Source organism: Excalfactoria chinensis, assembly GCF_039878825.1.
Source record: "Excalfactoria chinensis isolate bCotChi1 chromosome 1 unlocalized genomic scaffold, bCotChi1.hap2 SUPER_1_unloc_2, whole genome shotgun sequence".
Lineage (NCBI taxonomy): Eukaryota > Metazoa > Chordata > Aves > Galliformes > Phasianidae > Excalfactoria > Excalfactoria chinensis.
Window position 1 is genome coordinate 83132 of NW_027315566.1, and position 18560 is coordinate 101691.

Sequence of the window (18560 nt, forward strand, 5' to 3'; positions counted from 1 at the left end):
CTCCTTCCATCCATCCTCTGTTAGCTGGAAACCATCTCCCCTTATCCTACCATGCAAAGCCATCCCCTTCTTTCCTATAGTCCCCCCCATTTCTCGACTTATTTGCTGGAGAACTGAATCATTCTCCTTGTGCATCCCCTGTGGGCCTGTGCCAGTTGCAGAGATCAGAGCTCGTACTGGAGTGTGGGTGATGCTGGGTTTGTTTTGCTTTCTGTTTCCTGGCTTTTTTCAGAGCCAGCTTTAGTGCTTCTGCAGCTTGCCAACGAGCTGGGAGTCGGGTTGTGTTTTGGAAGGCATTTCCTTGGCTGGTTCTGTGATAACCCAATTGCTGATTGCATTTCGAGGTCTGCTTGTATCAGAAATGAGGGTTGGAAGAGAAGTGAAGCAAAAGGGGAGCAAGCAGGAGGACGACGTGGCTTAAAAGTCCAGCAGTGCTTTTGCAGCTCTGTGTCCAGGTCTTGTATTGGGCTCCCAATAGAAGAAAGACAGGGAGCTGTTGGAGAGGGTGCAGAGGAGGCCACAAAGATGCTCAGAGGGCTGCAGCACCTCCATACAAAGACAGGCTGAGGGAGCTGGGCTTGTTCAGCATGGAGAAGAGAAGGCTGCGGGGTGAGCTCAGTGCAGCCTGCCAGGACCTGAAGGGAGCCTATAGATGGGAGGGGAGTCAGCTCTTAATGAGGGCAGATAAGAGCAGGACAAGGGAAACGGGTTGAAGAAGATTGAGGTTGGATGTGAGGGGGAAGTTGTGGACAGAGAGTGTTGAGGTGCTGGAAGAGCTGCCCACAGAGGCTGTGGATGCCCCGTCCATCCCTGGAGGTGTTGAAGGCCGGGTTGGATGTGGCCCTGGGCAGCCTGGGCTGCTATTCAATGTGGAGGTTGGTGGCCCTGCATGTGGTTGGAGCTGCCATTCTATGGCTCTATGACTGGGGCCTTCCATATTACTGCAAGTGGTTTTTGGTAGCCTGCAGTGTTTTGGCCATGAAACACAGCCCTGGATTTTAGCCCCACGTTGCACTGAGCCGTGTCATAGTACCATAGTATCATAGTATCATAGTATCATAGTATCATAGTACTATGTCCTGCTCACAGCCAGCATTGTGGCTGCTGCTGAGCTGCAGGTAGGACTGCTGTAGGGCTTCTCATCCAGCTCAGCAAGCAAAGCATCCCCTGTGCCATCACAGCTCCTCCAACACTGCCCAGCGCTCAGCCAAGAGCTTGAAATAACCCCCCGGTCTCGGTTACTGCTATAATTACCCCCGTGTCATTTCATCTGTCTCATGATTTGCATATCGTTTTGCAGATGGCCAGATGGGAGAGGAAGCTAAATTTGCTGGCGCTCTCAAACCTGAATCGGTGAAGGTGTTTGTTTTATGAACTGAAATTTGCTGCTCAGTCTTATGGCTGAGAGCTGACACACAGAGCAGGGTATGAGGTCAGCCCTGAGTGCGTCCCACACTGCTGCTATCAGGAAAGGGTGGCCCTATACAGATGCTAATGGCAGATGAGTTGCTGTGGTCTTGCAATCAGGCAGCTGCAGCTGGATGCTGTTGCTGCAGAAATGCTGTCAGCCTGGCAGGTTACCTTTAAATCATTGCCTGAAACACCGAGCTGGAGCTACTGAGGCCAATGCTGGGTCAGTCAGGAAGGGGAACCTTTCAGCTTGGGTAGGGCAGGAGTCTTGGTGTGCTGTTCATGGGGGGTGATAGAGGACTTTGGGTTTTGTCCGTCGATCAAATGGTGCCTGGGCACCTCTGAGTCTCACAGGGATGGCTGGGTGGATGATGTGAGTGCTGGAAGGTGAGGAAGTGGATAGGAGCAACAAGAGTGGGACCGATGGTAGGGCTGCCTATGGCCTATGAGTGGGATGAGGGGTTTTAAGGATTCAAAGCAGCTCGGAAGGTGTGAAGTGATGATCCCCATCCTTCCTGCTCCTGTATCTCCTCTGTCCATCTGGATGCAGTGCTATGGATGAGCTCCTCCTCTGTCCATCTGGATGCAGTGCTATGGATGAGCTCCTCCTCTGTCCATCTGGATGCAGTGCTATGGATGAGCTCCTCCTCTGTCCCCTCCCTCACCCTGCTGGCTGCACAGCCCTGGATGCACCCAGGTTGGGTTCAAGGTGCTGCCCTCACCTGTCCCATCACACGGGGCCTTTTATGGCAGTGCTGCGCTCCATCCTCCAGCTCCTATCAGGTAGGGGTCACTGAGGGCGTAAGTAAGCATTAAGGATGCTTAATGTGATAAGGTGATGCTGGGCTCAGCTCTGAGCTCCATACAGGGCAGTCTGGGCTGACCCCGGCTGGGGGCTGAGCAGGTAAAGTGCAGCCCAGCTCCACGCCAGCCCTGCACTCCAGGAGCTGTTCCTGCACTGGTTGCTTTGCTGCCTCCATCGCCTCCATCAGGGCCCCGGGGCCCCGTGCTGGATGTGAAATAGGTCTATTGTTGCCGCAATTATTCTTGGAACAAGTGAAAATGACCTTTTATGTTTCCTTGACAACCTCGAAAACTTTCTTTTTGAAGCGATGGCAAGAAAACAAAAACGTGTTCTTGACTGAGGTACAACTCACAGCTGAGGGCTGCGGAGCAGAGGGGCTGTTAACCCCTATTGCAGAAGGGCAAGGCTAATTAAAAGGAGTCCAATAGGAGTTTAGCTGGTGGCCAGTGATGGCTTTGCAGGGTGTTTGTCACATGCAGCCCAGCTCCGTGTTCTGTTTGAATCAAGGGATGTGTTGGGGGGGGGGGGGTTTAGTTGGGAAAGTCATTGACCCCCCCCCTCTTTTCCTTCCGCTTTACAATAACTCTCTACCATTTTTCTTTCCCAGGATAGAGAATTCACACTGGATGAAGATCATTATCTGAAGCTGGGTAGAATCCAGGAACCGTAACCCAAATGTTTCTCTGTCTGTGGAGAAGATCTCACGTTTGAAATCACTTCTACTGAAGGTACCGTGCCTGCTTTGCCTTTGAACTGGGCTGCTTGGGATTGAGATTTGTCCTTCCTATTTCATACCTGTGATGCTGCTGGGAGGCTCCTGCTGAGCTTCTGTGATTGAACACTACAAAGGTAAAAGAGTTCTCCTATAAAGGAAGGCTTCCCAAAGGGACTGAGCTGTGAGTGATGTTGTTTCTTTATGGCAAAGCACTCATCCTGCTGAACCTTTAGGCAATGAGACGACCACCTTCAAGCTCCCACGAGGGTTTGGGCTTGTTTTATAGGTGATCTGTGAACAGAGGTGCTGCTGGAGCTGCTCGTGGTTGGAACAGCTTGTCCATAGGGGTGCCCCATCTCTGGAGGCATTCAGGGCCAACAGCCTGACCTGATCCCCTCCAGCCTAAGCTGTTTCGTGATAGTTTTGGCAGCCGCCGCACCTGCTGCTTTGATACAAGAGAAAATGGTTCTAGAAGCCTTTTAAAAGCCCGTAGCACGTGGGTGGTAACGAGATATTTGTGGTCATCCGTGCCAGCGAAATAGAGAGAGAAATAGAAAACAGTTGGCAGTCCCAGTGCAGCTCACTGGCAAACACGGTTGTTGTGGAGATGGAGCTGGCTCAGGGCTGGGATCTGCTCCCACTGGTGACGTGGGGGGAAGGGGGGGGTTCAGCAGCATAAGGGGAAGCTGCCAGTCATCAGCTGTAGTGGTTTGTTGTGAACCAGAGTGGCTGCAAAAGCAATTGAAGGGATAGGGAGAGTCCCTTACAAACCTACTGCTCTCACAAACCCAATGCTCGAGCACAGCGGAGCTTTGGGGCTCCATAACCTTCTATGGCAGTAAGTTCTATGGGTTTTTTTTCCTTCCTAATCGTAATTAATGCTCGGTTCTGCCTGTGTTAAAACAGGCTGCTTGGTATCTTTGAGGTGTCTCCATCCTTTGCTTTGCAGGGAGCTGTAAATAACCATCCCCTTCACCTCCTCCATCCCATTTGTGCCTTTCTTGGGCTCTGCTGTTTTGCTGAGCTGAACCCATCCATCAAGCTGAGCCGAATGCATCTTCCCTGGGCAGCTGTGCGTGTTCTACTTCTGCTCAGTCTCCTTCAGTAGGTGCTGCTCCGACCAGCTGTACTTGTTCCAGCTCTGCTCTCTCTTGTGACAGAAGCAAACCAGACCGGCGCTCGAGATGCGAACACACGATAGTCAGCAGTGATGTCGTGCCTTCTGTTCACTTGCTTGTTGTTCTTCCTTGTGATAACTCCTTGGAGCTCCTTGGCTGCTGCTCGGCACTTTGAGCAGCGACTCCAAGATCCTCTTTGAACAAATGGGATCTGTTTGGTTGGTGAGGTTGGTTCCTTTAGAAGCACTGCAATGCAGGGCAGAGGAAGGCTGCTCATCCGCTGTGTCCTGCTGCTAGAATGACTGCTCCCCCTTCTCCTATCACTCTCATCCTGTTTCTAAGCTCCCTTTAGGAGGGGAGGTCTCCCATCTCCAGGCTGCGTTCCCCTCCCTCAGCCCCATGCAGAGCTGCTGCAGCACGGCTTGGAGAGGGGGAACAATTAACAGCCCTGCAGGACCTGGGGGGGGTCCTGGTGGATGGAAAGCTGAGCAGGAGCCAGCAGGGTGCTCTGACAGCTCAGAAAGCAAATGGCATCCTGGGCTCCATCAGCAGAGGGGTGGCCAGCAGGGACAGGGAGGGAGGGGAGGCCCCATCTGCAGCTCTGTGTCCAGGTCTTGTATTGGGCCCCCAATAGAAGAAAGACAGGGAGCTGTTGGAGAGGGTGCAGAGGAGGCCACAAAGATGCTCAGAGGGCTGCAGCACCTCCATACAAAGACAGGCTGAGGGAGCTGGGCTTGTTCAGCATGGAGAAGAGAAGGCTGCGGGGTGAGCTCAGTGCAGCCTGCCAGGACCTGAAGGGAGCCTATAGATGGGAGGGGAGTCAGCTCTTAATGAGGGCAGATAAGAGCAGGACAAGGGGAATGGGTTGAAGAAGATTGAGGTTGGATGTGAGGGGGAAGTTGTGGACAGAGAGTGTTGAGGTGCTGGAAGAGCTGCCCAGAGAGGCTGTGGATGCCCCGTCCATCCCTGGAGGTGTTGAAGGCCGGGTTGGATGTGGCCCTGTGCAGCCTGGGCTGCTATTCAATGTGGAGGTTGGTGGCCCTGAGTGATCCTTGAGGTCCCTTCCAACCCAGGCCATGCTGTGATTCTATGTGTCTCTTCCCATAGCAGTCAGTGCTGGCACTGGGCAGTTTGGGGGGGTTTCTCTTTTCCTTGTGGTGTTCCAGGGCTGTGGGGATGTGACAGCTTGGAGTTGGACTCCGTGATCTTAGTGCTTCGTTCCAACCTTTCTGCTTTTTTCCTTTCATATCCATTGGAGAAGCCCACGTGAAATCCCTGATGGGGTTTTCAGGTGAAACCATCCATCTGTCCTTGCCCGTCTGGACATTTCCAGCTGTGTGTGTTAACAAATTGCATCACAGTTTGCTTTAAGCAAACCTCCCGTCGTCAAGTTGGACTTGGAAGTTCACCAGGTTCAATGGTTGAGGCTTTGATTCCCTGCTGCCGTTGTTCAGCAGCTGCGTTTTAAAGCTGTGGAGCTCTTTGAATGCTGGCTAACCCCGGAGATCAGTTGCCATCTAACTCACAGGTGTGTTCTGAACCTCTCTTTATCAGCTCTACAATCAGAGTAACATATATATGTGTACATATATATAACTTAAGCTTTCAGAGAGGGCATTTCCTATGAAAAAGTGGACTGAAAGCCTTATGGAAGCCAATTCATTGCAGGAATCCCTGCTTGCTAAGGCTGAATGATGGGAGGATCTCCACCTGTAGCACTGCTGATGCCATGCTGTCCTTCATGTTTTCACTAAGGGAAATTCAGAAGGACTAAGAACGTTCTCTTTTTGGATACAAGCAGGGTAATGTACGGCTCTCAGCGCTGCCATGTGTTTCCACTTAGTTACTAAGTGGAAAACGTTCAGCCTTTTAGTTTATCAGGAGCAGGCTTAAATAAGCTTAAAGAAAGGAGTCTGTAAATCTGTGGTCATTTCCTCCCAGTTTCCAGGAGGAGATGCCAGCTCTCATTTCTGCTCCTCCAAAGGCTGTTTATTGCTGGTCATGTTGTATGGAGCTCATTCTGGAAGGCAGGAGATGGGTGTTCCATTCACATAGAGTCACAGAGTGGGTTGGGTTGGAAGGGACCTGAAGGATCACGAAGCTCCAGTCTTCCACCACACACAGGCAGGGCCACCAACCTCCACATTGAATACCAACCCAGGCTGCCCAGAGCCCCATCCGACCTTCAATACCTCCAGGGATGGATGGGGGCATCCATACTGTGGATGTATCCAGTTTGATGTAATGGGAAAGGTAAACATGGGGGACCGTAAGTGAGTGTCGGTAGATGGCAGGAATGAGGTTTTCTTTGATGTGAGGTTTGGTGAAGGAATGACAAGGAGAACGGTTACTGATATATAGGGAACTCGAGTTCATTTGGAATAGCTATCCTGCTATCCCCCTGCTATCCTCTGCACCCAATTTGTGAGCTAATTCTTCCTGATCCTATGGTGGAGCTGTAGGGTTGCCGTGATGGGGCTGTAGGGTTACCATAATGGGGCTGTAGGGTTACTATGATGGATCTGTAGGGTTACCATGGTGGGGCTGTGGGGTTGCCATGACGGGGCTGTAGGGTTGCCTTGATGGAGCTGTAGGGTTACCTTGGTGGGGCTGTAGGGTTGCCATGATGGGGCTGCAGGGTTGCCATGATGGGGCTGTAGGGTTGCCATGATGGGGCTGTAGGGTTGCCATGATGGGGCTGTAGGGTTGCCTTGATGGGGCTGCAGGGTAGGGTTGCCATGATGGGGCTGCAGGGTTGCCATGATGGGGCTGTAGGGTTGCCATGATGGGGCTGTAGGGTTGCCTTGATGGAGCTGTAGGGTTACCATGATGGAGCTGTAGGGTTACCATGATGGAACTGTAGGGTTACCATGATGGAACTGTAGGGTTACCATGATGGAACTGTAGGGTTACCATGATGGAACTGTAGGGTTACCATGATGAAGCTGTAGGGTTACCATGATGGAACTGTAGGGTTACCATGATGGAACTGTAGGGTTACCATGGGGCTGCTCTCCAGCCTCTCATCCCCCACTGTGTACAGAGCCAGGACTGCCTCTGTCACACATACAGAATTCAGCTCTTCCTCCTGTTAAAGGTTCCCATGGTTTCTGATCACCAAGCCCTCCATTTAGTCCAGATCTCTCTGTAAGGCCTCTCTTGCACTCAAGGGACTCAACAGCTCCTCCCAATGGCGTGTTGTACACAACCTTACTTGGTGTGTGCCTTCAAGTCCTGCATCCAGGTCATGGATGAAGATGTGGAAGAGAACTATCCCAAACATGGAGCCCTGCAGAGCCCTAGCAGTGCGCTCAACCCCATCCATCAGCTTAGTGTAACCCTACTGACTACAGAGCTCTGAGCCCAACCCATCAGTCAATTGCTCACCCAGCAGGTTCTGGTTTTGGCTAGCTGTATGCTGGGCAGTTTGTCCAGAAGGATGCTGTGAGGCCTTGCTGAAACCCAAAAGGATGACATCAGCCGGCTTTCCATGGTCAGCTAGGTGGGCAACCCATCATATAAGAAGACTAAATTGGTTAAACGTGATCTTCCCCTCCTGAACCCACATTGGCTGTGACCAATGACTGCACTGTAATGAATTACCAGAATCTTCCTTTCTTGAAAACTGAGACAACTTTTGCCAGCTTCTATCGAGTCACAGAATGATTAAGGTTGGAAAAGACCCCTCAGGTCAAACCCAACCATCAGCCCATCTCCACTCTGCCCTCTGAACCACGTCATGAACTGCCACATCTACGTGTTTCTTCCAGTTGACCCTTCATTCATTCCAAGACCATTTGAGTGAGATGTCATGATGACATCAGACAGCTCTTTGAGTACCCTGGAATAAATCCCATTGGGCCCTATAGATTTACACCCATCCAGCTGGAGCAGCAAATCTACACAAGCTTGAGGTTCGCTGGGGGTTTATCATTCCCACAGTCATGATCCTCCATCTGAGGATCTGGGAGTCCCAGGACCCATCTTATGTACTGAAGACAGTCAAGCAAGGTGGTTAAATGGAGAAACTTGGTCAGTTCATCGAAAGTGAATGGAAGTATCTGTACTTAATGGTAGAATCAGTTTTGTAGGTGGTGAATTAGGTGCTCCAGGAGGTAGAGTGTAAAACTGGATGGGTGTTCCTTGCTTCACTAAGGCAGGAGGAGCTGATTCATCCCTTTGGTACATCCCTTTACTGACCCGATTCATCCCTTTGGTACATCCCTTTACTGACCCGATTCATCCCCTTGGTACATCCCTTTACTGACCCGATTCATCCCTTTGGTACATCCCTTTACTGACCCGATTCATCCCTTTGGTACATCCCTTTACTGACCCGATTCATCCCTCTGGTACATCCCTTTACTGACCCGATTCATCCCTCTGGTACATCCCTTTACTGACCCGATTCATCCCTCTGGTACATCCCTTTACTGACCCGATTCATCCCTTTGGTACATCCCTTTACTGACCCGATTCATCCCTTTGGTACATCCCTTTACTGACCCGATTCATCCCTTTGGTACATCCCTTTACTGACCCCATGTCTTTCTGTCCTAAGGTGGAGGTGGTCTGGGTGTTGTAGCTTGGTGAATGCTGAACATGGTACTGCTCTTTAGGCTTCGGGGCCTACCAACAAGCCAATGAGGGCCTGCTGGTCTGAGGATTGGGACCTCAACAGCAAAGCATGCATATGGAAAACTGTTCTCTCCTGCAGAGACCGAGCTGAGCTCTGGGAGAAGATTCAGCAGTTCTGCAAGAGGAAACAAACAAGCAGACCATGTGATTATTCGGCGTACATGGGCTTGTTCCTTCCCCTGCTCTGAGCAGAAAATAGTGTCCTGGCCTCTGAGGAAGAGGCTTGGGCTCCAAAAACGGCCACTTCTGCTTTTGTCCTCATTCAGTTACAGCGGTGACCGAGCTCCTCGTGGTGAGCAGGGTGTGCTTCCTTTCCTGCAGCACAGCTCTATAATGTGCTGCTTTTCCTTTCTTGGGCTGTGCCAAGTGCCACACGTGGAGCGAGGGAAGGATGCTCTTGTTTCTCATTGGCTCTCCACCTTCCTCTGCTGCTTCTGATGCACGGTGACCTGACGTTCCTTAACTTCAGCAGTGGGTTTAGTGCTCAGAATTGGGCTATTTCGAAGTTCCTCAGCTTTGTTTCCTGTCCTACGGGTTCATTTCCTAACACCAGAAATGGACTTTATTTCCTGTTCTGCACCCTGGCTCTATGAGACCACCCCATCCCTTCCATGTGGGATGGCTGCGGTGCCTGGGGGTCCTGCTGAGCAGCGGATGCTGCTGTGGTTCCTCAGTCAAGCTCAGGTTCTCTCTGGACACATCCCATTTCTTAGGAGCACTTCTGTCCCAACAGTTCATATCACCTCAGGAGATCATAGGATCATAGAATTACCCAGGTTGGAAAAGACCTTGAAGATCATCAAGTCCAACCGCAGCCTAAGATCATTGAGCCCAAGCCCTCTGCTAAAGCAGGTACCCTCCAATGGGTACCAGATCCCATCTCAGTCTTTTCTCCAGGCTAAACAACCCCAGCTCACTCAGCCTTTCCTCATATGGGAGATGCTCCAGGCCCTGTATCATCTTTGTGGCCTTCCATTGGACTCCTTCTAGGAGATTCCTGTCCTTTTAGAACTGGGGAACCCAGATCCAGACATGGAATTCTAGATGTCCAAGCCAAGGATGGCTCTTTTGTTTCCCCTATGACTTGGACAGCTCCTCGTAATAGAACCATGGAAAGTTATGGGGAAAAGATGGAGTGGATTGATGGGCAAAGGGCCTACCTTCCAAAGGTAGGAGTTACACGTGTTCTCCATGCACACATTACCGTGGTTTCCTGAGTTTTTTAACCATCATTCCACATTTATACGTGGAATACGTGTGTATTTAGGTTAGCCGCGCACCCAAACATGCCTTAGATGAAGGCCTTTTCTGTCAGCTTTTCTCTTGATGAATTTACAGCTCAGCACGGTTAGTTAAAAATATCTGAGGAACAGTTTGTGATGAACACACGATACGGCCGAGCAGCGTTGCTGGGAGGGTGTCACGTAGGTTGGAAATTCAGATGGCTGCTCTGAGCTCAGAAATTCATTTATAAGAGCGTTTTCAAGTAGCTGGATGGGGCAGATGCCGAAGCTTTTGCTTATTGCTGCTGAGATTTAACTTCTTCGTTTTAATATCGAGAATATTGAAAGCTCAGATTAGAAACTGCTCCTTTCTGCCAGAATTTGTGCTAATTCTGGCAGGGGATTTGTTTCCAGAAGGCTGGGATTCAGCCCACGCTGATCAATCTGATGCTTGGGCAGGTTTCTAGGCTGAGCCTTCGTTTGCACAACTCCTGGCCTGTCAGCTCCATGTAGAACCCATGGCTTGGAATGAAAGGGTCCTTAAGGAGCAAAGAATTATGGTATGTTTGGGTTGGAAGGGACGTTATATATCATAGAACCATTGAGTGGTTGGGTTGGAAGGAGCCTTATGGGTCATAGGGCTGTAGAATGGTTGGGTTGGAAGGGGCCTGATGGGTTATAGAGCTGTAGAATGGTTGGGTTGGAAAGGACATTATGGGTCATAGAGCTGTAGAATGGTTGGGTTGGAAGGGGCCTGATGGGTCATAGAGCTGTAGAATGGTTGGGTTGGAAGGAACCTTATGGGTCATAGAGCTGTAGAATGGTTGGGTTGGGAGGGGCCGGAAGGGTCATAGGGCTGTAGAATGGTTGGGTTGGGAGGGACCTTATGGGTCATAGGGCTGTAGAATGGTTGGGTTGGAAGGAACCTTATGGGTCATAGGGCTGTAGAATGGTTGGGTTGGAAGGGACCTTATGGGTCATAGAGCTGTAGAATGTTCGGGTTGGGAGGGACCTTATGGGTCATAGAGCTGTAGAATGGTTGGGTTGGAAGGGGCCTGAAGGGTCATAGGGCTGTAGAATGGTTGGGTTGGGAGGGACATTAATGATCATAGAGCTGTAGAATGTTCGGGTTGGAAAGGACATTAATGATCATAGAGCTGTAAAATGGTTGTGTTGGGAGGGACCCTATGGATCATAGAGCTGTAAAATGGTTGGGTTGGAAGGGACCTTATGGATCATAGAGCTGTAGAATGGTTGGGTTGGAAGGGACATTAATGATCATAGAGCTGTAGAATGGTTGGGTTGGGGGGACCTTATGGGTCATATTGCTGTAGAATGGTTGGGTTGGAACAGACTTTATGGGTCATAGAGCTGTAGAATGGTTGGGTTGGAAGGTTCCCCTCAGCCCCACCCCCACTATGGGCTCGATGCAGGGATGGGGAAGATCTGAAGGATTTCCCTTCAGGTCTGACCCCAGTCTCCCCTCTTCTAGATTAAAGCCATTCCCCTGTGTCCCATTGCTCTTTACCCATGTACAGAGCTGCTTATCAGCTCCCTTTAAGTACTTCGGGGTTGCAATGAGGTCTCTCTGCAGCCTTCTTCAAGCTCCGCTTCCCATAAGATGTGGGATCTCTGCCTCAAGATGCTGAAGTCTAAAGGCAGCTGGTGAATGGGGTGTGCAGGACCAGTGAAGGGTCCTTAAGCTGAGGTGGGGCAGGGATCACTCCTTATGGGGAGAGCCCCAAGAGCCCTATGGATATGGCATTTGGGTACATGGTCAGTGGGCATGGTGGGGATGGGTTGGGGTTGGACTCTCAGCGGTCATAGAGGTTCTTTTCCAACTTTAATGATTCTATAAAGAGCGAGAGATTGGACTAAAGGAAAACGAAGATCTGTGGTTTAAATTGTGCCAAACTGATCCGAGTTCCTTCATTGGCAGCTGATGTTTTGAACTAAAGGAACTGAGAACATCTCGTTTCTTCGTGGAGATCATAACGGTGTCTTGTGTGATAGTTGGAAGGGCATTACCAGGTCCTGCAGTGGCAAAGGGCAGAGTTGTTTGGGGGAGGGATGAAGCTGGAGGTGGGACTCAAGAAGAGTTTCATAAGGATGGGTCTGGGCATTGCCTTGTGCTGGTATCGTGAATGATGTGTGAAGGTGTGCTGGGGAAACCAGCTCATAAAGCAGATGGGTACAGCTCCCATTGAGAAAGGTCAGGATAACCCCATGGTTGGGATGAAAGAAAGGGATGGGGTGAAAACGAGTTACATAAAGCAACAGTGCTCTCCATTTAGTGACCGCTGTTTGAAGGCAACGTAATGTCCCACAGCTGGTGTTCGGCTGCTCTGCTGTGATGTGAAATGGCCACGTGAAGCTTTCTGTGGAGGAAGAGGATGGTGACGAGGGCTGCCTTGCAGCAAATACTTAACGTGTAGGAGGAAGTGGTGACTTCAGCTGCTATGTTTGGCGTTGGTTTATAGTACCTTTTGCCACTTCTCTTATTGGTAACCAGCCGTGAGTCCCAATTGGAAGAGCTATACAACGTGGAGCCCCTTGGGTTGACACGTGTGCAGGTCGTTGAGCATCGTCTGTTTCCGGATGGTTGGGAACAGAACTTATTTGACAGATGGGATTTGGGCTGCCCAGCCTTGCACCCTTTAGGTTGATACAAAGCACGAGTCTCTTTGCTCTGCTGATTGTAGGACCGTGGGATGACTTGGGCTGGAAGGTCCTAGAAGCCCATCCTGCCATGGCAGGGGCACTTCCCATACACCAGGCTGCCCAAAGCCCCATCCACGGCCTGCCACGGCCTCCCTACCCTCATGATAAAGAATTTCTCCCTTTATATCTAAGCTAAATCTCCCCTCTTTTAGTTTCAAGCCGCGTAAAGGAGGAATAAAGAGGGAAGGTCGAAAACTGACTGATATTCTTCTGCATCCCAGCTAGGTGTGTCCCATCATCATGTTCTGGAAGTTTGATTTGAACACGACGTCGCACGTGGACAAGCTGCTGGATAAAGAAGATGTGACACTCCACGAGCTGATGGACGAAGATGACATCTTACAGGAGTGCAAGGCGCAGAACCGCAAGCTGCTGGATTTCCTTTGCCAGCAGCACTGCATGGAGGAGCTGGTCAACCTCATCACACATGAACCCCCCATGGATATGGATGAGAAGGTCCGCTTCAAGTAGGTGCTCCTTTTTCAGTCCTGCATGGGAGAGAACGGGATGAGAGGTCTGGATGTGAGAAATGAGTGGCTTCATCACCAATGTCCTTTTGCAGGAGGGTTTTCAGGCTCTCAACTGATTTCGCTGCGTATTTTTTCCTCTTGTAGTGAACTTTCAGAGCTTCGTTTCTCTCTTCTTAATGGCTTTTCATTGAGTGCCTTGCTGGCTGCTCAGAACATCGCACACAAATTAATCTCTATCTCCCAGGTACCCCCAGGAGGGTCAGCGTTACACCGCTGTCCTTATTGGAGAGGATGGATTAATACTTTCCTTAGCAATGAAAGTTAATGAGCTGAGGAAATGGGGAATCGTGTGAGACTCGGGTCCCGTTCCTGGAACGTGCCCATCATGTGCAGGAGGAGACAATGAGGGATCCCAGTGCCCCTCTGGTTCTTATTCACACAGTGCCCATTGCACTGCAGGGTATTCCCATACTGCTGTTAACCAGGCCATCTTATCCATGCCAAACAGGCAGGGGGGGGGGGAGAAGATGTGGCTTGGCATAAGCATTAACTTCCAGGTGCCTTTAATTTCATATGCAGGACGTGCCTTTTGCAGGCTCTAAGGTCATATGTGTGCTTTCCTTTTGGAGATGCTTCCAGCACTGCACAAAGATGAGTGGAGAAGCATTGCCAAAGCACATTGAGGCACCAGAGAGAGGGGAGAGAGTCTAAGCTCATTAAAAACTAAGGAGGTTTTTGGGATAGGGAGCACCTTATAAGCTCTAAATCCAAAAAGGGAATCCAGTTTTTGGCACTTAGAAAAAGCTCGAGAAGTTTTTTTGAACTGGAGCAGGAGAGAGAAAAACTTGGTGGGCTTGGAAGGATGTTCTGCTTGGAGTGATGCGTGCTGCAGGGCTGCAATCAGCACAACGCTTTGGTCCTGGGATCACAGAATCATAAAGGAACAGAGGTGGGAAAAGACCTCCAAGGTCACCAACCTCAACCCATCCCAGCGTGCCCAGCACTGACCGTGTCCCCAAGTGCCACATCTCCAGTGTTCTGGAACACCCCCAGGGATGGAACACATCTCCCTTTCTCCCCATCCCTCAAAGCAGCCCTTGTCAGCATCTGACCCAATGCCAGCAAGGTGAAAGTTCATGAAGTTCAGGAATTGCAGCTCAGCTGTAAATCCCCATGGAAGCACAGCGAGCAAAACGGAGCAACCAGGTGAAGGGCTGTAGCAACCCGAGTGGTGCATTAAACCACTTAGCATGAACTCGTTGGCATAGCAGGGTTGTGCTATGGGCACATGGGCTGTGTGGCAAGGAGCTGAAGGTGGAATCACTTTATAACAGGAACCTACTCAGATTTACCATCCTTCTAGGAGCAAAAAAGACATAAAAACCCAATCCCCAGCTGACGATAATATAGCAGGAGGAATCGTTACTGCATGCATGGGGAGCAGCTGGTCAGGAGCTGCAGAAGGCTGAGAAGCTCACAGCTGCCCTTGGAAATGCTTCAGTCATTCCTGATCCGTGCAGAGCTGGTATTAAAAAGGTTTGAAGTAGCAGGAAGCTGGTTTAGTTAAAGAGAGATGAATAACCCATTGCAGGTAAAGGGAAACCCTCACAAAAGGGAGGATACGGGGGGAAGGATTAAAGGAGTCCAAGTACAAAGGAGCTGATGAGCCCACCTGGAAGAGCAAGAAACAAGGCCAGGAGAAGGAAGGGGATCCACCTGTGGTCAAGTAGCAATTGAAATACATGATCCAGTGTGATAAAACACCCATACATAACATACTAGGGACAGGGTTTATATAGATACCCCATGCACACCAATGACCCTCATTGTGCCTTCATTCAGTGCTGCTCCATAAGCTCCACAGGTGCCCGTTTCCATTGGAGTTTCCATTTCACCTTTAGTTGTGTGCCCCGCAGATACCCCAACACTGCCTGCGAGCTGCTGACCTCGGACGTGCCCCAGATCAACGACAAGCTGGGTGGGGATGAGACCCTGCTCAACATCCTCTATGACTTCTTGGATCATGAGCCACCCCTGAACCCGCTGCTCGCCAGCTTCTTCAGCAAGACCATCGGGAATCTCATCGCAAGGAAAACAGAGCAGGTAACCCATTCCATTTACACACGTGAAGTAATACATTTGACATGACACAATGGAAGGAAGGGGTGATATGCAGAGGGACCTCGATAGACTCGAAAGGTGGACCCAGGTAAATCTAATGAGGTTTGACACGGCAAAGTGTGAGGTTATGCACTTGGGCTGGAGGAATCCCAGGCATATATAGAGACTGGAAGGAGCAGAGCTTGGGAGCAGCCCTGCAGAGAAGGACCTGGGGGTCCTGGTGGATGGAAAGCTGAGCAGGAGCCAGCAGGGTGCTCTGACAGCTCAGAAAGCAAATGGCATCCTGGGCTCCATCAGCAGAGGGGTGGCCAGCAGGGACAGGGAGGGAGGGGAGGCCCCATCTGCAGCTCTGTGTCCAGGTCTTGTATTGGGCCCCCAATAGAAGAAAGACAGGGAGCTGTTGGAGAGGGTGCAGAGGAGGCCACAAAGATGCTCAGAGGGCTGCAGCACCTCCATACAAAGACAGGCTGAGGGAGCTGGGCTTGTTCAGCATGGAGAAGAGAAGGCTGCGGGGTGAGCTCAGTGCAGCCTGCCAGGACCTGAAGGGAGCCTATAGATGGGAGGGGAGGCAGCTCTTAATGAGGGCAGATAAGAGCAGGACAAGGGGAAATGGTTTGGAGTTGAAGGAGGGCAGATTGAGGTTGTATGTGAGGGGTAAGTTGTGGACAGAGAGTGTTGAGGTGCTGGAAGAGCTGCCCAGAGAGGCTGTGGATGCCCCGTCCATCCCTGGAGGTGTTGAAGGTCGGGTTGGATGGGACCTTGGGCAGCCTGGGCTGCTATTCAATGTGGGGGTTGGTGGCCCTGCATGTGGTTGGAGCTTCATGATCCTTGAGCTCCCTTCCAACCCGGGCCATGCTGTGCAGATTCACTCACTTGTGCTGTTTACATCCTAGGAAAGAAAAGAGAGCTAAAGAGATTTCATTTCATCCTGCCTCGAAGCAGGAGTGCTGTCCCAGCTGATGGTTCTATGATCTCTCAGCCTGATGGTTGAGAGCAGAGCATGGAGGTGCCGTCACATCTCTTTGTTGCCACAGCAGCTGACGATGATGGTTTTTTTGCTTTCCAGGTGATCGCCTTCCTAAGGAAAAAAGACAAGTTTATTAGCCTGGTGCTAAAGCATATCGACACATCAGCCATGATGGACCTCCTGCTTCGCCTCATCAGCTGCGTGGAGCCCGCCACGCTACGGCAGGAAGTGCTGAACGTGAGAACGTGCTGCTTTTCTTTCTTTGCCACACTGGGATCAGGGTTGTTTTGTTTGTTGAAGGGCTGCTGCTCTGTTGGTCACTTGGGAGGAGAGCGGATCTGCTCTTCTGAGAGCTGCCTTTCTAGATGCTGGGCTCCATGTGTTTGCCCTGCAGCTCAAGCTCAATACCTGCCCAGCAGGATGAACCCCATAACAGGAAAGGATTTCAGCTCCTTTTTCCATCTAGCAACCACTGTTTGACTTCAGCTGGTTTTGCTGCAGAGCTTTTCACGAAGGAAATCTGTCATCTTTCCCAGCGTTCTGAGTTTCAGACCCATCATTTGGGGGCAGTCATTGGTTCTTAATCCTGCACTCTTCTCCTATACTATAGGAGGTGAGATCTCCTCCCTCCCACCCTCCTTTCTAACATGCTCCCTTATGAAGCATCTCACCCAGGCTCTGTTTGCTGTACAGGTAGGGCAGGTTTGTCTCCCTGGGTGAGGTTGCTTTGTCCCCTCTGTTGTGAGCAGCTTTATAGGAGTTGATCCTGCTTTGGAACCAGAGGAGCAATGCACTGTGTGGAAATCTGTACCGTGGCTCTGAAGCCCACAGCAAGCTTTGTATGTTTGGCAAGCTTTGCTGCCCAAGCTTTCTATGTCCAGAGCACAGCAGAGCTTAGCAGTGTGCTTAGCAGTGTGCTTTGCAGAGCTCCACAACAGCTTTGCAGCAGCAAAGCGTAACAATTACCGGGATAATGCGATTCTTTCTCCTTCTGATCTTCAAAGGAACGTTTGAACCCAATGCTGCAACGCTGCTGAAAGCTTCCCCTGAGCTTCAGCTGGGCTGTCAAAGTGCTCCTTGTGTTTTACAGCAGCGGGTTTGCAAAGAAAGCACCTTACAGCACAAATGAAACCAATTGCTGCTCTGCGTAAGGAGTCTCACAGCATCTCACTGCGCATTTAACGTTCACATTGTCATCTTAGCAACTCCCTGCTCACTGCATTGAGGGTCTGTCATTCCCTGCCCTCAGTTTTAGAGGTCCTGGGGTGGTTGGGCAGTGCTGGTGGCTCTGTGCTTTGCATTCAGCTGGGTGAACCCTCTTAAGTTGTGTGTTGAAAGTCTTCTGTGCTGCTTCTTTCTATACCATGTTGGCCAGGGTGGAGGTTTTCTCTGCCTTTAGTAGAAATGTTTGGCTTCCAGAGCCAAGTGGAGCTGGGCCAGCAACCCCACGAGCACTTTGTGGTTGGCATTGCCATAGAAAGAGGCAGCCTTCCTTCCTCTGTCCCTTCATGCGTGTTCTGCCCATCCAGTTCTTCTTGTACCGTTGCCAGCTGAAGCGTTCTCGTGGCTGCAGGGTGACACGGAGCTGGGAACAGACCCAGCAGAGAACACCTCTCTCTTCCTCGTGCTCTTTGCTTGCAGCCAGATCTCTTCCTCCATTGGTTGCGTTGCTTCCTTAGGTCTTCATTTTTGCACGGCCTCATACAAGATAAGTGGGTCAGCAGCAGCAGCAGCAGGAAGAATGTTAGCAGTACCATCTCATACCTTCTTGGAGCATCTGGGGTGATGATTCTCTTCCCTCATCTTGTATCTGAGGGCATCCAGCCTACAATGGCAAAATTTCTATCCTTTATCAGCTTCCTTTTTGTTCCGATATAGATTGCTTCTTGAAGCATTTATAATGCTGGGAGAGATAAGTGCATCAGAGGAATCCGTCCTCTATCTGTGTGTTATTAATGTAGTCTTACCTGGAAAAACACAAGCAGAGCTGCTCCATAGGAGAGGTTCCATCAGGGATTGATGCGGGCAGTGATGGTGGCACACAATAAAAAGCTGCTGTGTGCCGTCCTGCTTTTCTCTGTTGTTATAGCTGTGACTGGTGAGGGATACCCAAGCTAAAGTCATGCTATTAGTAGGTCTGTTTGCAGCAGGTTTTAGAACAGGGGGTGTCGTTGAAGTCCTGATACATACAATGGACTCTTTTAATCACTAGCCTGCACAGTTGACTCACAGTGCAATACAGACGGTCCCTATGGAGGTCCACTCTGGTCCCACCAGAGCAGATTGCTCATGGCTTTGTCCAAATGAGTCTTCAGTATCTCAGAGAGGAGAAACGTGTCCAGGCACTCATCCAGTCTCAGATCCCTTCCCTA

The 18560-nt window shown here is 50.6% G+C and overlaps 1 protein-coding gene across 3 annotated transcripts in view; it reads left to right on the forward strand.

Annotated features, from left to right (window-relative positions):
• Positions 1–2819: 2819 nt before the first annotated feature.
• The window catches only part of PPP6R2 (protein phosphatase 6 regulatory subunit 2), a 40688-nt gene continuing 24947 nt past the window's right edge, over positions 2820–18560 (forward strand). Inside the window, exons 1-4 of one of the 3 annotated variants that reach the window (XM_072360623.1) lie at positions 2820–2943; positions 12852–13097; positions 15017–15203; positions 16288–16425. In XM_072360623.1, the coding sequence (XP_072216724.1) occupies positions 12871–13097; positions 15017–15203; positions 16288–16425 (552 nt within the window). In that variant the 5' untranslated portion in view covers positions 2820–2943; positions 12852–12870. Of the gene's footprint in view, positions 2944–3045; positions 3065–12851; positions 13098–15016; positions 15204–16287; positions 16426–18560 lie in introns of those variants that run through there. The other 2 variants (XM_072360624.1, XM_072360625.1) reach the window with 2 other exon arrangements.